General features: G+C 37.0%; 1 protein-coding gene across 1 annotated transcript; it reads right to left on the bottom strand.

Annotated features, from left to right (window-relative positions):
* Positions 1 to 8,916: 8,916 nt before the first annotated feature.
* LOC145243032 (general transcription factor II-I repeat domain-containing protein 2B-like) lies at positions 8,917 to 10,719 on the bottom strand. Its single transcript, XM_080106141.1, has one exon. It carries the CDS (start codon positions 10,717 to 10,719, stop codon positions 8,917 to 8,919), a length of 1,803 nt encoding a protein of 600 aa, XP_079962267.1.
* Positions 10,720 to 18,409: the final 7,690 nt, after the last annotated feature.

Raw genomic sequence — 18,409 nt, 5'->3', positions numbered from 1 at the left:
CACACCGAACCATCCGAGACAAAGGGTCTATATTCCTCTCGGATCTTGTCAGTGTCTACTTTTGCGAGGCTTCTATGCGACGCAATAAACCCTTGCGGTTTATTCGAGGGCGCACCCCTGTTTTCCGCATCTTTCTTCCTCGCTGAGCAATTTACTGCTATGTGCCCTACCTTTCCACAGTAGTGACACGTCAGCGTTTTCCATCTCTCCACCTGTTGACTATTCGGAGAATGGATCTTATGGGTTGAGCTGTCCGGTCGGTTGCGGTTGTTGGTCTGAATCGACCTCATGCTCGGACCAGCGCTAGCCGCCATTCTGGGGTTAGTGCCGCTTCCGTCAGCGAACGGGTCATTCGACCTACTCTTGCCTCGTTTATGTGTCAACGCATATTCGTCCGCGAGGGTGGCCATTTCATAGGCTGTATCTACTTGTCTCTCGTTAAGATAGACTTTGAGATCGTCATGGGCACATCGCCTAAACTCTTCCATCAGCATCAGCTGCCATAGCTTATCATGGTCTGTACCCACGCTCTTAGCTGCGCACCACCTATCAAAGTAGACTTCTTTCTGACGAAAGAACTCAACAAACATTTGCTTCTCATCCTTCCTATGGCCCCTAAATTTCTGTCTGTATGCTTCTGGGACCATTTCGTAGCTTCTTAAGATTGCGGACTTTATAATGTTATAGTCAGCGCAATCCTCTGCTGACAGCGACGCATATATTTCCTGAGCCTTACCCTTTAATACTGTTTGTAGAAGTAAGGTCCAGGTTTCCAATGGCCAGTTCAGGCTTGATGCGATTTTCTCAAAGTGTTGAAAATAGTTGTCAACATCAGCCTCGTTGAACGCTGGCACAAGTCTAACCTGTTTAGTGAGGTCGAACTCATTTCGCCTCTCACTATGGAAGGTTCTCCTATCTTCAATTTCTTGGCGTCTGGTCTCTTGCTCCATTTTAGCCTTCTCTAACTCTACCCTAGCCTTTTCCATTTCAATAGCTTTATTAGTCTCGATTTTTATTCTCTCGAGCTCAATTTGGGCATGTGAGAGTCCAGGCGAGTCTGACACAAGATTGTCCAATACATCTTCTTCGAAGATATCGTTATCGACCATGTGCTCTGCAACTATTTTCACTAGTTGTGGTTTTCTTATCGAGCGCTTAGGCTCTAATCCTAATGCTGTTGCTACATCAATAATACTATCTTTCTTTAATCTAGAAAGTGCCTCGAATGTGGGAGAATTTAAAAAGGTTTCTACTACAGACATTTCGGTTTTGTTTTTCGTTGTCTCGCACCCGCTTCGCCTCTACCCACGAAGTTCCAGTAAACAGAAAAAAAAGAATCCCGGACGACGCCCCCAATCTTGTCACGAACGGCTTTCGCTGGGGACTACAATCGCGTTCGCGTGACAATGATAAAAAAAAATAAATAAAAATATGTCCGGGTTTGGCTCATTCAGGGGTTAACAAAAGTGTGTGGAGAGGGGGAATTCTTCTGGTTGGAACACCGTACGCAGAAAAGTTAACAAAGCAAGCAGAGACAACTCGAACGACCGATGGTTGATTTTAAAATGAGAATTTATTAAACATTAATAAACAAATAAACAAAGATAACATATAAATGGGGGTTGGGATTAAACTTAAGATATTAATACGAGCAGAGGGAGAAAACAATTTTAGCAGTTGGGAAAAACAAGACAAGAGAAGAAAAAGACGGTGACTCACAATAGCGACCGCTTTGGGGTATAATCCATCTAGCGTCTCCAACAAGGAATAAGAAAGTTTTTATGGACGAAGGATTAGTGTTCTTTTTCAGCAACAACTCAGATAGTCCTTATGAACAAGTCATTGTAGTTGTTGTTTTTCCTTCTGATGTAGTCCGGCGAGACAACACAAAATTTTCGTGAACGACTCTATGCCGTTATTCCTTCCAAGATAATTCACAGAGTTCTCGTGTCTCCTGTCTTTTCTTTCAGTATCGTTGATAGTGGCGACGTTCGCAGAATATGTAAACGATTGACAAGCGATAATCAATCTGCTCCAGCCTTTTAGCACTTAATGGAAGGTTTTCGGTTCTTTTACCCGAATATCATAAGTTTTTGATTTGGTTGTTTTTTTTTTTTTCCGTCTCTTTCTCATGGCATATGATCACGGCTTGTAGTAGCAGGGACGACCGTTCGCACCCAGGGGGACTGCTCAACTGCCTGTATTTTTGGGTAGGTCATCACACATCCACCCCTCCTCTTCCCACTCACGTCGCCAACAAGTCGAAAATAAAAGTGATGAAAAGGGATCTCTTCTCAAACTTTGCCAACCGCCGATACAAAAATAGAAATCATGAAATTTACTTTCTCCTTTACGCCTGTTTAGAAAATGCCTTCAAATGGCTTACTGCGTATTTGTCACAGTGCGTATTTGCCGTTCCCATACAGCGTTCATATGGCTTGCTCCTGGAAGTGAAGAGGTCTTCCAGCATCTCTAGATGGATGGCTCTGGAGCTAAGGCATGTGAACATGATCATATCTCTTTATTTCCTTCTGACCATGTTTTATATAGAAGGGTCCGAAACAGACTCGCTTAGTGGGAGGTGCTTATGCATTTTTGGTTTGAGCTCGAGGCCATGTAACTGTTCACTTAGGTCGTGAATCATTTGAGCCTGTCGCTCTAGTTCCTCGCGTATATCCGTGAAGGGGTTTGCGACGTTAGGCAGGGCATCGTTAGAGCTGTGCGTGTGAACTGGGGCTATGGAAACGGTCACGTGTATAATTTTGTCGGCTAGGTCCGCTAGCTCCTCAATGGTTGTGGAGTCATTCGAAGAGGCAAGTATCATTTGAATACTCGATGGCAGTCTATTGACGAAAAATTGTTTAAGTATTTCCAGCGGTAGTGAGTTCTCACTCATCAACAGCTTCATACGTCTGAGTAACTGAGACGGTTTCCGATCTCCGAGTTCTTCTTCTACGAGAAGTTGACGAAGGTGTTTCTGCTGTGAATCGGTTATCCTACGAATCGATTCCGATTTGAAATAATCGTAGCTGATCGATCCAGGGGGTGACATGATCAGGTCGCGAACCTCCACCATTACTTCATGCGTTAATGCAGCCACCACGTGGTTGAATTTCGTCACATCGCTCAGGATCCTTTGCGTGTAGAACTGGGCCTCTACGTGTGCGAACCATAATGTTGGATCGTGCGTCCAAAAAGGAGGAATCCTCAAAATAGCCTGAGTAGCCGTCGTTGAAGGAAGCGCCTCACTGTCCATCGTGGGGAACGCGTTGAAGAGAACGATGACCGCAGAAAATCTCCGTGAGATCCTTTACGCCTAGAAAAACCGATGTGCCGCTAAGGTCGACATGTACGTCATTCGGCGTGCGCGTGGTCGCTGAGAAATTTCCCTTGTGTGATTACAGGTAATTCTTCCTTATTGATAATATCCACAATTCCTTGCGTGTTCTGCCAAAGTCTGACAAAAAAAAAAAGGGATCACCAGTGAAGCGAGGTGCTTGCTGGGCAAAACAACAAACAGCTCACTTAAAATTAATCGTTCAAAAACATTAATAAGAAAACAAATATTTAGAAAAATTAATTAAAAACAAATAATCAGACTTGGGTTGTTATAAGAGGTGTAAATTTATTTGCCCTGGTGTATCACACTCGTGTTTATTTTGAGTCCGAAAAAAAAAAAGAAGAAATCCTTCCCAACTGGTCAAATATTTTTGGCGTTAAGTTGGAAAGAAACGATAAATTAATTTTCTTTAGAAAAGCCGTTCGGGTAAGGAGCGGAGTGAATAGATAAGAAGAATGTTTTTCTTTTTTTTGTGTATGGTTTCACCATTGGAACCGGCACAGGGTGTGTCACGCACGAGCGACAGAGCGTGGCAGTAACCCGTCTTACTCTTCTGGTGTTCGCGAGCAAAAAGAGAGCGAGAGACTCCTCGAATTTAGTGCATGTTCAATGTCACTGTCAAAATTAATTCCGGGGTAGACGCTACACCTTTTCTATCTGCTCCAGAACTGTTCCACAAGGTACTGGACTCCGCGCCATCTGTTCTTAGCATATAAGTCTTCCTTTAAAACCTTCCCAGGTGATGGCAGTGGTGCAGTTGTCTTCATTTGTATTAAGTGGTTTGGTGTTAGGGGATCAAGACTCTTTGGGTCATTAATTGTATCTACTGTACGTGGACAGCTGTTCACAATCGTCTTCGCCTCATACAAGAATGTTTGTAGCATGAAATCATCCAATCTACCAATTGCTGAAGCTAACACGGTGCTCATTACATTTTTGACTGTGCGTATTTGCCGTTCCCATACACCGTTCATATGGCTTGCTCCTGGAAGTGAAGAGGTCTTCCAGCATCTCTAGATGGATGGCTCTGGAGCTAAGGCATGTGAACAGATGGTCATATCTCTTTATTTCCTTCTGACCATGTTTTATATAGAAGGGTCTTAAACAGTCTATTCCTATGTGAAAAAAATGCTGGAGATGGTTCAACTCTTTCAACCAGAAGGTCTGCCATGTGTTGTTCTTCCAGAGGTCTGCGCATTTTTCGACAAGTAACACAATTCTTAACATATTTCGCCACTATCTTGCTGGCACTGAGGATCCAGTAGCCATGAGCTCGAATTTCGTTTAAAATCATTCCCCAACCATGGTGCTGTAGTTTCTGATGATAAAATTCAATAATTAAATAAGTCATGAGGCTATCTTTTGGCGATATTATTGGGTGCCTCATCCCAATTGATGGAGATTCCGTTAAACACCCTCCAAGTCAGTAAAGCTCACTGTTATTTTTCAATTGCTCTGGATTCTTACTGAGGACTGAACTCCTCTTCCCACATTTCGTTTTGTGCAATACTGATGAATGCAAAGGAGGCTGATTCTCTTTTCACTGATATGACCTGATTGGGACTTGTTTGGCAGGCGCTTTATTTGAGTGACCATGTTTAGGATTTTATTCCAATTCGACAATCTGGAGAATCTATTGAAGAAATGTTCTGTTTGAGTATGGTTGTCAGAACTTTCACTTCAGGGTCCCCGATGATGGGTTCAGGACACGTTTGGATGGTAATAAACTCATGGTCCCATAAGAATTTTGGTCCGGTAATATAATTTGAGCTAATCTGTTCTCCCACCGTTAGCCCTCGAGATGCATAATCGGCAGGGTTTTGTTTGGTATCAATGTATAAGCACTAGCTAGGATCAGTGCTATCCCTAATTTTTTTAACTATGTTGGCAGCAAAGAGATGAAATCATCTTGCGTCATTTTTTTTTATGTAAACTAGAAAAACTTGGGAATTTGTCCAGAAATACTCTTGGTCCACCATTAAGTCCAGTTCTTCCTTCAGGAAGTTACTTATTGCTGCCGAGACGGTAGCTGCAACAAGTTCAAGACAAGGCAAAGTGACAACCTTAATGGGCGCCACTCTGGTTTTACCCATGATCAATGTGCAAGGCACTTTCTTTCTTGCAACAACTCGCAAATAGGTACATTGGCCATATCCAGTGTTGCTAGCATCAAAAATGGTGAAGCTCTATTTTTTCAATTGAGCCGATATTCTCTGGGATGAAGCATCTTAGTATCTGGACTAGTTTGAGGTTATTCACATCCCTAATCCATGACTCCCACCTTGGTTTAAGTTCAGAAGGAAAGGGTTCATCCCATCCAACTCCTTGTTTACACATCTCCTGTAGCACAACTAAAACAAAGGGTGCAGTAAATTCCAATAGATCATACACACTGACCACTGTTGACAGAATTCCACAGTAGCTGCTCCTGGATCAAGAGTGATGTTAAAAGTAAATGTATCCATGTTCATATTCCATTTTACCTCTAGTACACTTTGTGTTGGAAGGATATTGCGATTCAAATCTACTTCTTTGATTGTGGTGTCGCTATTGCCTTCCAAGACTTTGTCTAAGTGTCCTTTCTTGTTTGACATGGACTTGTGTAAATGTAGTTGACCATTTGCACGGATTTCATTTGCTTCACTGATCAACCGTTTTGCTTCTTCATCTGTCTTAACACTGATGAGTCCATCATCCACATAGAAGTTTCTTTGAATAAATCGTGCAGCCAGAAGATACTCACTTTGATACTTGTTGGCTAGATATTTGAATCCATAATTTGCACAACCCAGAGATGAGGATGCACCAAAAATGTGGGCTTACATACAATATGACACGTTTCAAGACTCCAAGCATAGTTTTGGGACACAATTGCCATTTTAGGTCAATTTTCAAAACAGATAATGTATAAGTGTTATACCATTTTTCTAAACCAAAATTTCACGAGGAATCCAATAAAACAAAAACGAATACAAAATTTTGATGGGAAACCATGTTTTCAAGCAATTCTTTCATGACGGCCGGAATCGCACTTCCCGTTTTTTTGTCCCAAGGACCGTATCCTGCAGATTGCGAAACTATTTAAGAAAATTACTCAAAACCTATCAATCATAAGTGTTAGGCCATCTTTCTTAACCAGAATTTTGTGAGGAATCCAAAAATAAGGGAGAGAATACCAGATCTTGATGAGAAATTGCCTTTTTTGGCCAGGTTATGGTAACAACCCATCCGAATTTTGGGATACTGGAAGTTTTCAACAACACATAACGAAAAGGGTTCTTAACCTCTCATTAAGACATCTTTTTATTGAAGAATGATGGGTAATGGATACATAAGATTCTCAGTTTAAGTTTAGAAATGTCTGAAATGAACAGAAGACAACATAACAAGAGTATACTAGTACTGATGCAAAAATCTGTTATCACAAGGAAGATAGTTTAAGACCAAGTGCTCGGTTGTACAGTTCCATAATGTTTTTGGAGCGAGCAGCTCGTTTTGCATCCAACAGATTTTCCCCCAGCTCATCAATATGTTTCGCACTCACAGGGCTGTACTTTTCCTCCCCTAACCGTTTCACAATTAGTTTTTCTCCGAGTTTTGAAAATTTACACTGATTTTCCTCCGGTACCTCTGCTAGACTGCAAATTTTAGCGGGGTACCAAGTGTTACCGTACAACGCCCAAACGATTTCCCCTGGAGCATGATCATTGTCACACTGTCCCTCCTCATCCTCGCTTTCAAACTCTGATTCATCGTCAGTGTGGCCATTGTCGTCGTCATCATGAATGCGATCGTTTTCATCATCGCTGTCATCGTCATCATTCTGCTCATCTATTTCGATGTATTGAATAGACTTTGGCTTTGTTATCTTTGAGTTGAGAAAAACATTCTGTTGTTTACACTTGCCACATGGTTTGTCACTAATAAAGTCTGTACAGGTGAACTGGTTTAGAATTATTCGGTCATCACTAAGTTTGAGGCTGTGCAGACTCATGATACCTGGAATTTTACAATGCTCTCTGGAGCCACTAGCGAGTTTTCTGAAATGCCCAAATTTCTCAACGGTGAAGAAATCAAATTTCTTTGTTGATGGTTTGATTGCACTGGTGATCACGCGATGGACATCGTCCAGATTCTTAATACCATGATCATACTTCATGACACCACGAATTTGACAATAGAACCAATGCTGTCAGATGTACTTTTTCCTTCGTGAGACTCGAAGAAGTTGAAGGAAGCAGATGTAATATCGAAAACTTTTTGTGCATGAATAAGATCGGCTGCAGCAAACCCAGATTTGAATTGGGCACCACAGCCATCACTGAATCGTACCCATTTTTTGATAGGTCGTTTCAGATGTTCACGAATAACTTCAAACATGCGTTTCTTAAACTGTTGAATTTGTTGGTGTGAGTGATCCTTGTCATCGCTGATGAAAGTGATGGCTGCTTTCCGAATTTCCCCATCATCTGAAAGGAACTCCAGACAAATAGGGTACATTGCCACTGTCATTTTGTTGGTGGAGTAGACGAGTGAAGTGGGATTCTCGTTATACTGAATATCTAAGTTCATCTGATAGTCTTCTATGGATATTACAGTATCCATTGTCAAGTTTTTCCGTGCCTTCTCATGAGCGTTCCACTGTTGATGTGCCGTGAATATGTGAAGGCGTAATGATTTGCACATGTCAGTCAGTTTTGAGAACGCACTTTGCATAGTCAGTGTTTCAGGAAACAAATTGAACACAGATTTTTCAATGGACACAAGTTTACCCTTCACCTCTTTCTGAACGGTTCGCATGTCAGACCGCCATTGTGAAAGTGTTATCTCTTTTGCTTTGACAGCATTTGGCAGTGATAGTTTTATTTTGTTTGGACATTCTGAACTAAATAAATATATTCCTTTAGTTCAGTTTTTGTGTCTCCGTCCTTTCAACAGAGGAATCTAAGAAAGTCTCTATCTCTAGGACTGACATGAAAGCGATGGAAGATCTTTTCTACATCAATTATAACAGCAATGCGATGTTCTCAGAACCTGCACAGCACTGCACTGCAGTGATTAAATCAGGTCTTGTCAGGAGGTGATCATTTAAAGATGTTCTTGAATTTAGCAGAGCAGTCAAACACTGATGTCTACCAGTTTAATATAAACAGCGTTGAGGGTCTCTATCACACTATTGTAATCCGTTGCATCGTAGACTACGGCTGAATTGGTGTTAATTTAAGGCAGGGTTGTCCAAACTTTATGGGACGCAGGCCGCATTCAGCAAGGAAATTAGATCGCGGGCCACGGTTGACATTTTTCCTCTTATGCACTGTCTCACCGTACCAGATGTAAAGTAAAACACGTACATGTAAACGAATCTTTATATTTATCATAAAAACATATTCCCGGAGAATAGATTAGAGAAGCTAAGATGTGAATACTACGAATAAGAGAGTTTTGGAAATTTTGAGCAAGATCAGTAGACCAGGAAACCTTAAAAATAACTGACAAGTATGAATAAGAATAAACCATAAATTTATTTGTAAAAAATATTTAAGGAAGCACGTAAAACAGTACAGTTTACTTGAAATTCAGTGAGATGGGTGTGCCTGCATTTTGGAAGCCAACTCCTTTGTGTCAATGTCAACTGAGGTTAAGGTTAAACGAAGGCAGGCTTCGAGAGATGTTTGATTAAGTAGATTCCTCTCTTTGGATTTAATCGACTTCATTGCGGAAAATGCTGCTTCACAAAGGTAGGTACTGCCAAACATTGACAGCAAGTGCAATCCAAAACGGCGTAAATTAGGATAATGCTCTTCAGAAAGAAGAGGCCAAAATTGAGTGATTGGCAGTGTAGCTTTGCTTAATAAAAACTGGTCACTTTGCAAGTCACACAATTGAAGCTGCAAATCTTCATCGGCTTCTGATATAGTTATAGTCAGCGGAGCATTGAATACATTGAAGTTTTTCTCAAGGTGCTGGAAATCTTGAAATCGCTTGTTGAAGTCTTCAATCAGGGTATCAAGAGTTTCAACAAAGCAGCAGAAGTTATTGTCCTCTATTTCTTTAGAAATAACATCACAACTTGGAAAGTGAATCAGAATGTTACTTTGCAGATTACTTTTGAAGAGACTTAATTTTTTGCGGAAGCCATCTATGAAACCATATAGAGAAACAAGTGTTTGATTCCTACCCTGTAAACTTAAATTGAGCTTATTCAGATGCTGAGTAATATCCGTGAGGAATGCTAGACCTTTCAGAAAGTTGACGTCTTGCAATAAACCTTTAAATCCATCAGTGTCTGCATTCAGTTCTTCTAAAAAGTTTAGAATCTCATTACGCAAACTGGAGAACTGCTGCAGACATTTCCCAGCACTAATCCAACGAACAGTAGAATGGAGTGAAACGTCAGAAAATTCTGTATCCAAATCTTTCAAGAAATCAACAAATAGACGATGCCTCAGTGCTTTATTACCGCCTCTAATGAAATTAATAATTCTCATTACATGCTGCATTACATCAGATAAACGTATACAGCGACTAGATAACGATTCTTGATGAATAATGCAATGAAACATTAGGCAGTCGACTCCAGCATCTCTCAAGTACGCTATAACCCCTCTTTTAGCTCCAGTCATTGATTTGGCACCATCTGTAACGATGCAAGAGCATTTCTGAAATCCACCATACTTGCTCACTAAAGAATTCAGTGCTTCATAAATATCAGATCCTTTTGTAGTGGTAAAAAGTGGGAGTAAGCCGAGTAACTCCTCACTGACATTAAACTGTGAGTCAATACTTCTAACAAAGACAAGCAACTGGCTGACATCCCTTATATTTGTGCTTTCATCAAGAGCGAGAGAAAAATAAACACACTGCTGAATTTGATTCATGACCTTCTCCTGAACGAAATTGCTAAGCTCTTCAACACGTCTAGCAACAGTTTGATGCGATAGTGGAATTTTTTCAAACGCAAGAGCTGCATCGTTAAAGCCCATGGCCTTTCCCATAGCTATTGCACATTGCTTAATGAGATCACCGTCAGAGAATGCCTTTTTGGATTTAGCCATCAAAAGTGATACATCATAAGAGGCTATGGTTGTAGAAGACGAAGACTTTACTAATTGAAACATCTTTTCTTGACGCTTACGCAGGTCTGATTTGAGATCATTGAGTAGGGATCGCCGCGCCTCACCAGTGTATTTATATTTATCATAGCCAGTGACATGAAAAGTGCTGTAGTGTCGTTGTACATTGTACTCTTTCATAACAGATATCATTTCATTACAAATTAAACATAAAACTCGACCACTTTGTTCTTTCACCAGAAACCTCAATTCCCAACTATCCTTGAATTGACGCTTTTCATCAGAGATTTTTCTTTTCTGAGCCATCGTAAAAAAATGTGGCACTAAGTCTGAAAAGAAAAAATAGAACAGAATGTAATGGAGGATTAAGTAAAACTGAAATTATAAAGAATAATAATAATAAATGTTTATTATTTCATCAAAATGAAAATCACAATTTAAAACAATTGTATGCTTATGATGGTGTATTACAACTATTAAAATTCTGTATACAGTACAAAATAAAGGTGTTTGAGTTGAATTATTCCAATTCAAACTCAAATAAAGTTTAGTAAAAAACAACTTTTTTCGAAATAACTCAATAGATGTCTAAATAATACTAATTTTTAAAAGTTTTCTAGAAGAGGCTGCGGGCCGTATTGAAGGAGGCCGCGGGCCGCATGCAGCCCGCGGGCTAGGCTTTGGACAACCCTGATTTAAGGCAAAGAATTTTGGGGATTGGCTCATTCCATGGAAAGTGGTTCAAAATTGGAAAATTTTAAATCCAATATTTTCCAACGTTATGTTTTTTCTGAAAGACAACACCCTAAACTACAAAAAAAAATGAAAAATTCCAATTCTGATCTTGTCTGTGTTGTCTATGCTGGGGTTATAAACATCGGCTATTTATTAAAGCCGAAAAATGAAATTGCTTATTTTTCAGGCATTTATTTTTACTAATAAATAATATAGTAGTATGTTTAATTATATTTTTTATGATTGATACATATATACATTTCAAAATAATTGATGCGCTGATTTTTACATTAAATTTTCATAAAGTTAGCCCTGTGTCAATGTAACACACGTGATGCTTAATTAACATTTTTTTTTCTAATTCTTTAATAAAAGCCCTAAGAAAAAATTCCTTTCTGATTATAAGCTAGTATATTACCACAAACAAATAATAGCAACAAAAAAAAAAAATAGCTATTTTTTCCTCTTGAAAGAACACTTTGAATTTGTGTAAAAAATTTCAATAATCAATGTATTTCAACATAATAAATAACATACTCATACAATGCTATAAAATAGATTTATTTATTGAAAAATTTCAGGTTGAAAACGATAAAGAACATCCTGATTTCTTCCAATACCTACCATTCCTACTGGAACTGGTGGACTCAGTTTTCCAATTACGTTCTCGGGCCAGTATGCAATTATATCAGCTTTATCTGGCCAGTACCATTTTCCTTTTCTCGAATACTTCATTACTGATGCTTCTATATCAGTATCTACAATTGACAAAACTTCACCAGGAAATTTTTTACCATCATAGGAGACTAAGGCCCAATCATCAATATTCAGTTTTTCGCTTCTATCTACATCCTCGTCTTCATATACAATGGTTGATGATGGATCCTTACTTAAATTTGTCTTAAAAATTTCTAGAGTCGAACCATCACAACAACTAATAACATGCATCTTACTGATGCCTTAGGCATCTTTAACATTTTCCCAGGGATTTTTTTCTTTTATCATCTGAAATTTTTGTTTCACTTATATGAAGAACAGTTACTTCCTTCATATCATCTTTTGCTACTTTGTAAAAATCAGCAGAATTTTGTACAATTGTAGCATTTTTACCTTGACTCATGACTCTTTTTCTCACGAGAGATTTGGCTGAGCCACCAATTCCATCAACAACACCTTTTCCATGTGATGTAGCAAAATATTTCCTGGAAACTTTGCATTTGAATGTTTTTTGATGACATGCATACCAGTTTGCCAATGTGTTTATTTTTGAATTCTGATGATTGCCCATCTGAGTAAATTATGAGCATGCCCCCTTTTTCAAATTGAATGTAGTCTGTCAAAGAATTAATAAAGGTAAAGACAACATTCTTTCCTTTGTCTGGGCTATCTGTGATTATCAGGAATGGTTGGCAAATTTGGTTCTTACTATACAAAGCAGCAGTAAATAAATTAATGGATTTCCGAGACCACAAAGCACTTTGGACCTCATTTTGATATTGACAGCTGTAAGCCATTGCAAAGTCACACTGTAAAACATGGTCATCCTTCCTCTTTTTGTCTTCCGCAAATGCTGTAGGCTGAATCCGTTTTATTCTCACATGTTCTTTGAAAAAAGGAAAGTTGCTGAAAAGATCTTCTCTTAATTCACCTACACACCTTTGTTTTTGGTCTATTCGTAGATGTTCGGTTTCAGTTTTTATCCATTCTTTCAAAAAAACTGTGTCAGCATCGCTTTTCTCTACTGTGAACTTGTCCTCAAATTGACAATTAACACAAATACCTCTCCAACAAGAAGTGAAATCAAAACTGTCATCACAAAGAATGCTAGACCAAAAGTGTTCGTCATAATTCCAAGACTTTTAATTTTTAGAATAAAATTTCATGAATTTCACATTTGCACGTTTCTGGATGCTGATCTTTAAAAAAGATAATATTTTCTGCATTTTGATTTGATCCCATTTTCCCAGACCGTCATTTTATCATGCATTCCAGGCATGGTATACAAAATCTCCCTGTTTACATAAAAGTCTGCTATCAATTTTTTATTTTCTTCTGTAAAGCTTTGGTTTATCCTTTGTCCATGGTTATATGTTACTTCTGGACTCATTTTCAGTCCTACCCGCTTGGCTAAACCAGTAACAACGGCTCTTTGTTTTGTAGGTGACTTAGGCAAGTTTTTATCTACTTTTCGGATTGCTTTTCCTAATGATTAAGTAGTTAAGTAGTTTCTGAAAGTCAGTTTCCAGTGCTTATGTAGTTTTTCTGAGTTTGAAGCATTAGGTTTGGCGTGAAATCTTTTTGAGTGCAGTAGTTTGTCCATTATTTTTATTTGCTAATTAATAAAATTGTAGTAAGTGAAAAGATATTTAAAAAAGAAGATATACTGTTAATATAGGTTTTGTTTACTAACAAAGAATATTTAGTGAGGTCCATTCGTCACGGTGGATACTCAGTGTTGTTTGCTTTTTAGACTTCAACTGGTTCTATGCTCTTTGTGTGAGTCGATTTATATTTTATGGTAGAGTTGCTTATTCAGTTGTTTTTATCGGTAACTGTAAAGGGTTGAAAATGTCTGTGCCAGGTGCATCCGACACAGTGATTTGGCACTCAATATAGGCTTTCTTTAATCTGTCCACAGACATTGTCTTGGTGCGACCATTTATATTCAGCTTGGAATATTTTTTTTGTTCCCAAAATATTTGAATGACCCCAGATAGGAAGGGCTCAAAGGTCCACAGACCACGTCATTTCGAATGAATACATGAGTCCATTTAGCCATATCTCTTGGGACATGTGCTGAAATCATTTGTGGACAAGGACACAGAGCAGGTAGTCTCGAAAAATATACCCGAACCTGTGAGACGTACGATGAGATATGTGTTGGATGAATTTTCAGGTGTGAACATTGTACCAGGTAAAGTCAGGTTAGTGCCATACAGAAGTTCTTCACAATTGTTCGTTGGTAGGTTGAAAGGGATGAGTGAATGTAAGTGGATCTGCACAGTTGTGTTCTTAGTCTGCAAGTGCGTTTGCAGAGTCTAAGCGAGGAGGTTGAAATTGCTTAGCGAGTGCAAGTGGATCTGCACATTCTTTTGAAAAAATTTTTTTTTTGCATAGACATCACCACTTATTGAGGCTTTCTGCAAGTACGCCTGCAGAGTCTATGCAATAAGGTTGAAGTCAGTTATACAAAGGTTTGCAAGCGAGTTTGCAGTGCCAAGTACAGGCGAGTTTGTAGCCATGTCGGTGTGCATCGTTCGTGTTGATTGGGTTCCCTGTGCGTTGGTTGAATCAACGAACGTCCAGTCGTTGAGTTTTCCAATGTGTGTGTTACAGCTAACTCGTTTTAAACTGGTGACTTCTTCCATAACGTCCAACATAGTTTTTTTATCCTGAACTGTTTTAGCTAATGGTGCCGGCATGCCACAATGCAAAATGTATAGCTGATTAAGTGAGAGAACACTGTGAATAAAACGTCCACTTGTGCAAATCATAATAGCTGGCAAAGAGAAATTTGCACACAAAAAAACTATAAATAAATAATACTAAAAGGAAAAATCGTCTTTTTTTAGTGTGTGTGTGTGAGTGTATAAAAATAAAAGGAAATTTTCAGATGTTGTTCAAACTTTCTTTGAATAAAGTAGTAAAGTTTCAACAGCCTAGCACAAGAGGACAAAAATTCTTTAGTTTGTATGTAGTACTATTTGTAGTAATTTTTTAATTGAAGGGAAAAAAATTATCAAAACTAAAGCAAAATATTCAATGTAGTTTAACTTAAGACTTACAATTAGTGTTGGGACGATTCCTAATTTTTATACGATTCCGATTCCGATACCAAGTCCGATTCCGATTCCTAGGGAATTATTGTTTTGAAATATACCAGGTAGTTTTATACTCATGGTCGGGTAGTTCCCAAGTATGTTCTCTAACTTTAGAAGAGATATTTTATGCCTACACAGTCGTGTTTTGGTTTAAATAAAATTATTATATAGTAAACTAAACAGAAAAATTAGCAAAATTTATTTTAGAGAAAATTTATTTTACTTAATTGGAATACAGAAAAAAAAAAAAAACAAAGAAAATAGAATTAATCCTTCAGAGCAAAAACAAATAAAATAGAATTTATATAACAGAACAAAAACAAGAAAATTAGAGAATAAATTAACAAAATTCATTATTTTGGTCCTCATAATTAACAGATTTAATGAATTAAATAAAAAAAAATATTGCGGAAGAGAAAGAAAATATATACTAATTAAATATAAAAAAAGATAAATATTTAATTTAATAATTTATAAATGAACGTGCATAATTCACAAAGTGTAGTTAACACCTATTGTTTTTTCTTACTTTTTCATTGCTTTTGCACGTTGGTTCTTACGTAAAGAATAAGTTTAGCCAAACTAATTTTGAAATAGGGTATATCAAAGGAACACATATAAAAACGATACCACTATAAAAACAAATGAAATACTAGATAAAATTGAGCAAAAATAATTACCAAAATTACAGAAAAAGATAAAAGAAAAACTAAAACAAAACAAAAAATGGTGAAGTTTGTTGAGTGAAATGAATTATTGAAAGAAAATTAATTGAACTAATAGAAATGTTAAAAACAAATGTCACATTTCAATATTTTTTTAATAATTAAATTCTCAGGGTTGTCGAAATTAAAAATTAAGTGATTTTTTTTTTTAATTAGACTTCTTTCGAAGCTTTTTACCTTGAAAAATACATTTTAAACCCTGTTTTTTTTTTAAAAATAAATTGAAAATAAAACGCAATTAAAAAATTTAATTGATAATTGAAACTTTAAAAACATATTAAACATTGAAAAATTACTTATCTCACAAATTAACATCCAATAAAGTAGATCCAGTCTTCATACAGGAATTCGGTTATAATAAATATATCTTTCCCAAACCTTAAAAATTAAATTAATTTTTTTTTTTTTTTTTTTTTTTTTTTTTTTTTTTTTTTTTGAGAGTTCTTTATAATCACCGGGGAATGCCGCCTAAAATTTTAAAGAAGTAAATTTTAGGAGTTTAGTGCCTTTCAAAGACGGTTATCATAATTTATTATGATCATTTAATTTCCTTTTTTCCTCCCCCCCCCACCTTTCCACGTGGTTCAATAGTTAACCAGTCAGTCAGTCAGCTATCTTTACCTAAGTTTTAATTTCTAGTTAAAAGAATTTTTCATTAATAGAATCAGCATTTTTAAAAATTATTTTTTTAGTTGTATATATTGTATTTACTCTTTGAAGTTAAGGAGGATTAAAAAAATTGGTGACAGCTAGATGGTGACTTAGGCAAAAAAAAAAAAAAAAAAAAAAAAAGACTGCGATTTCGACCCTCACTAATAAAACTGCTCTGAGTGACTAGTTGGTAATTTTGCTAAGTCGTGAACCAAAGAGTTAAAAAAAGATTTCAAGAAATTCAACGAATTTTCATTTGGTCCAAATTTAAAATACTGAGACTGCATCAGGAATGCCATCCCATCCATACTGCCAGGCAGATCCTTCGAATCCTGTCTCTTTCAACAATACATATTTTTAATAATTTTTTTTCCTGGTTGACTTTGTTTATATATCAAGATAAGCAGTATTCTTCATGATTTTTTTTTTTGTATGATTGCAGACAATTTATGAATAATTGAATCCTGTCATCAATAAATTGTGATGTAGAAACATCAATATTTCTCCTGTGTCAGCCTTCATTCGGTTTCGTTTCGGTGAATAAATACTTCCTCCCACACTGAATAATCTTTCACTCTCAACTGAAGATGGTGGGACACACAAGTATTTTTTTGACACAGCGGACAAAGATGGAAAATTATTTTGGTTGCTGCTCCACCAACAAAGAGGATCTTCCCACTGTCCAATCATTTTAACTTCCTCATACTTGGACATTTCAAACATTATTTCTTTTTCCAATGCTCTTTCTTTTTTATCCTGTTCATTTATGGAAGTAGACTCCTGATGTTTTTCCTGACTCTTTTTAAATTCCAGTAAGCACTGGTTGAAACTAAAGTTGAAATTGTTTTCATCCTCCTCGGTATCTCCTTTTTCATCTGCAGAAAAATCTGAATGTGTGTGATAAATCTAAAGTAGTCAAAATGGTTTTATTTTTATTTATTGAATTTATATCTTCAAGTAACCAATGCTGTATCTTCTCATGCTGGTTGTCTTGGTCATCATTAAAAAAAATTAATTTATACCGTGGATCAAGATACGTTGCCATTATCAAGTTCTTATTGTTAAAATAGGTTGGAAATCTTGAGCTGACAGAAGATTTCCAAGCAGATAAGGTGGAACCTAATCCACTAAATAAACCTTTTTCTTCTGCCTTTTCAAAAAATTTACAAATCACTTTTGTGGCAGGGATAATTGATGATGCCAAAGCCTCCCTTACACTTATATAGTTTGTAGAATCAACAAAGTTTTTTAAGATTTTTATCAATTTTTCTAGAATTCTCCATTGATTCGCATCCAAGCAGGGTATGTGAACTGTTGTGAACAGTAGGCTATCAAAGCACTTTTTTGCTCAAATACTCTTTCCATAGTATAGTATTGGCTATTCCAGCGGGTGGTGATATCCTGTATGAATTTATGATTCGGTACATTAAATTTTTTTTTATATTCCTCTTGAAACTTATTAAAGGCTGCAGGGGAATGATTAAAATGGCCAATAATTTTTTTTATCACTGCCATCATGTCTTTTACATAGCGTTGTTCAAAAATGGCATCATTTAAAACCAATTGTAAAGTATGCAGGAAACATGGCAATGAATCATATCCTGCTTGTGCAACTCCTGCAGCCATATTTGCTGCATTGTCTCTAACTATAACGTGCACTTTATAGTTAGGAATATTGTATTCTTTAATCGTATCTTGCAGACAATTGGAAATGTTTTCAGCCGTGTGAGTGGTTGTAAATGGGACAACACGAAGTACTGCTGTCCTTTGTTTATATTCTTTTGTAATCCAATGTCCAGTGACGCTTAAAAAAGATACATTGGATGTTGTGGCAGTCCAGCCATCTACTGTAAAAAATATAAATTGAACATCGTTCAATTCATTTAGGATATTATTCCTAACTTTGGAATAAATATTATATATAATAGATTCCTCAATATATTTCCTGGAAGGAATGTTGTAATTAGGACATATTTCTTTTAAAAGTCTTTGAAAGCCAATATCTTCCACAATTGAAAAGGGCTACAAATCAACTGCAATCATTTCCCCAATTTATGTATAGTT

This window comes from Euprymna scolopes, chromosome 21 (assembly GCF_053919585.1).
Source record: "Euprymna scolopes isolate OS-2025 chromosome 21, ASM5391958v1, whole genome shotgun sequence".
Taxonomy (NCBI): domain Eukaryota; kingdom Metazoa; phylum Mollusca; class Cephalopoda; order Sepiida; family Sepiolidae; genus Euprymna; species Euprymna scolopes.
The sequence above is the reverse complement of the archived record's forward strand: the minus strand, read 5'-3'. Positions and strand labels throughout refer to the sequence as shown.

What these genes read in the sequence shown, in the direction of transcription:
- LOC145243032 (XM_080106141.1), bottom strand. Translation starts at nt 10,719, where the DNA reads ATGGCTCAGAAAAGAAAAATCTCTGATGAAAAGCGTCAATTCAAGGAT.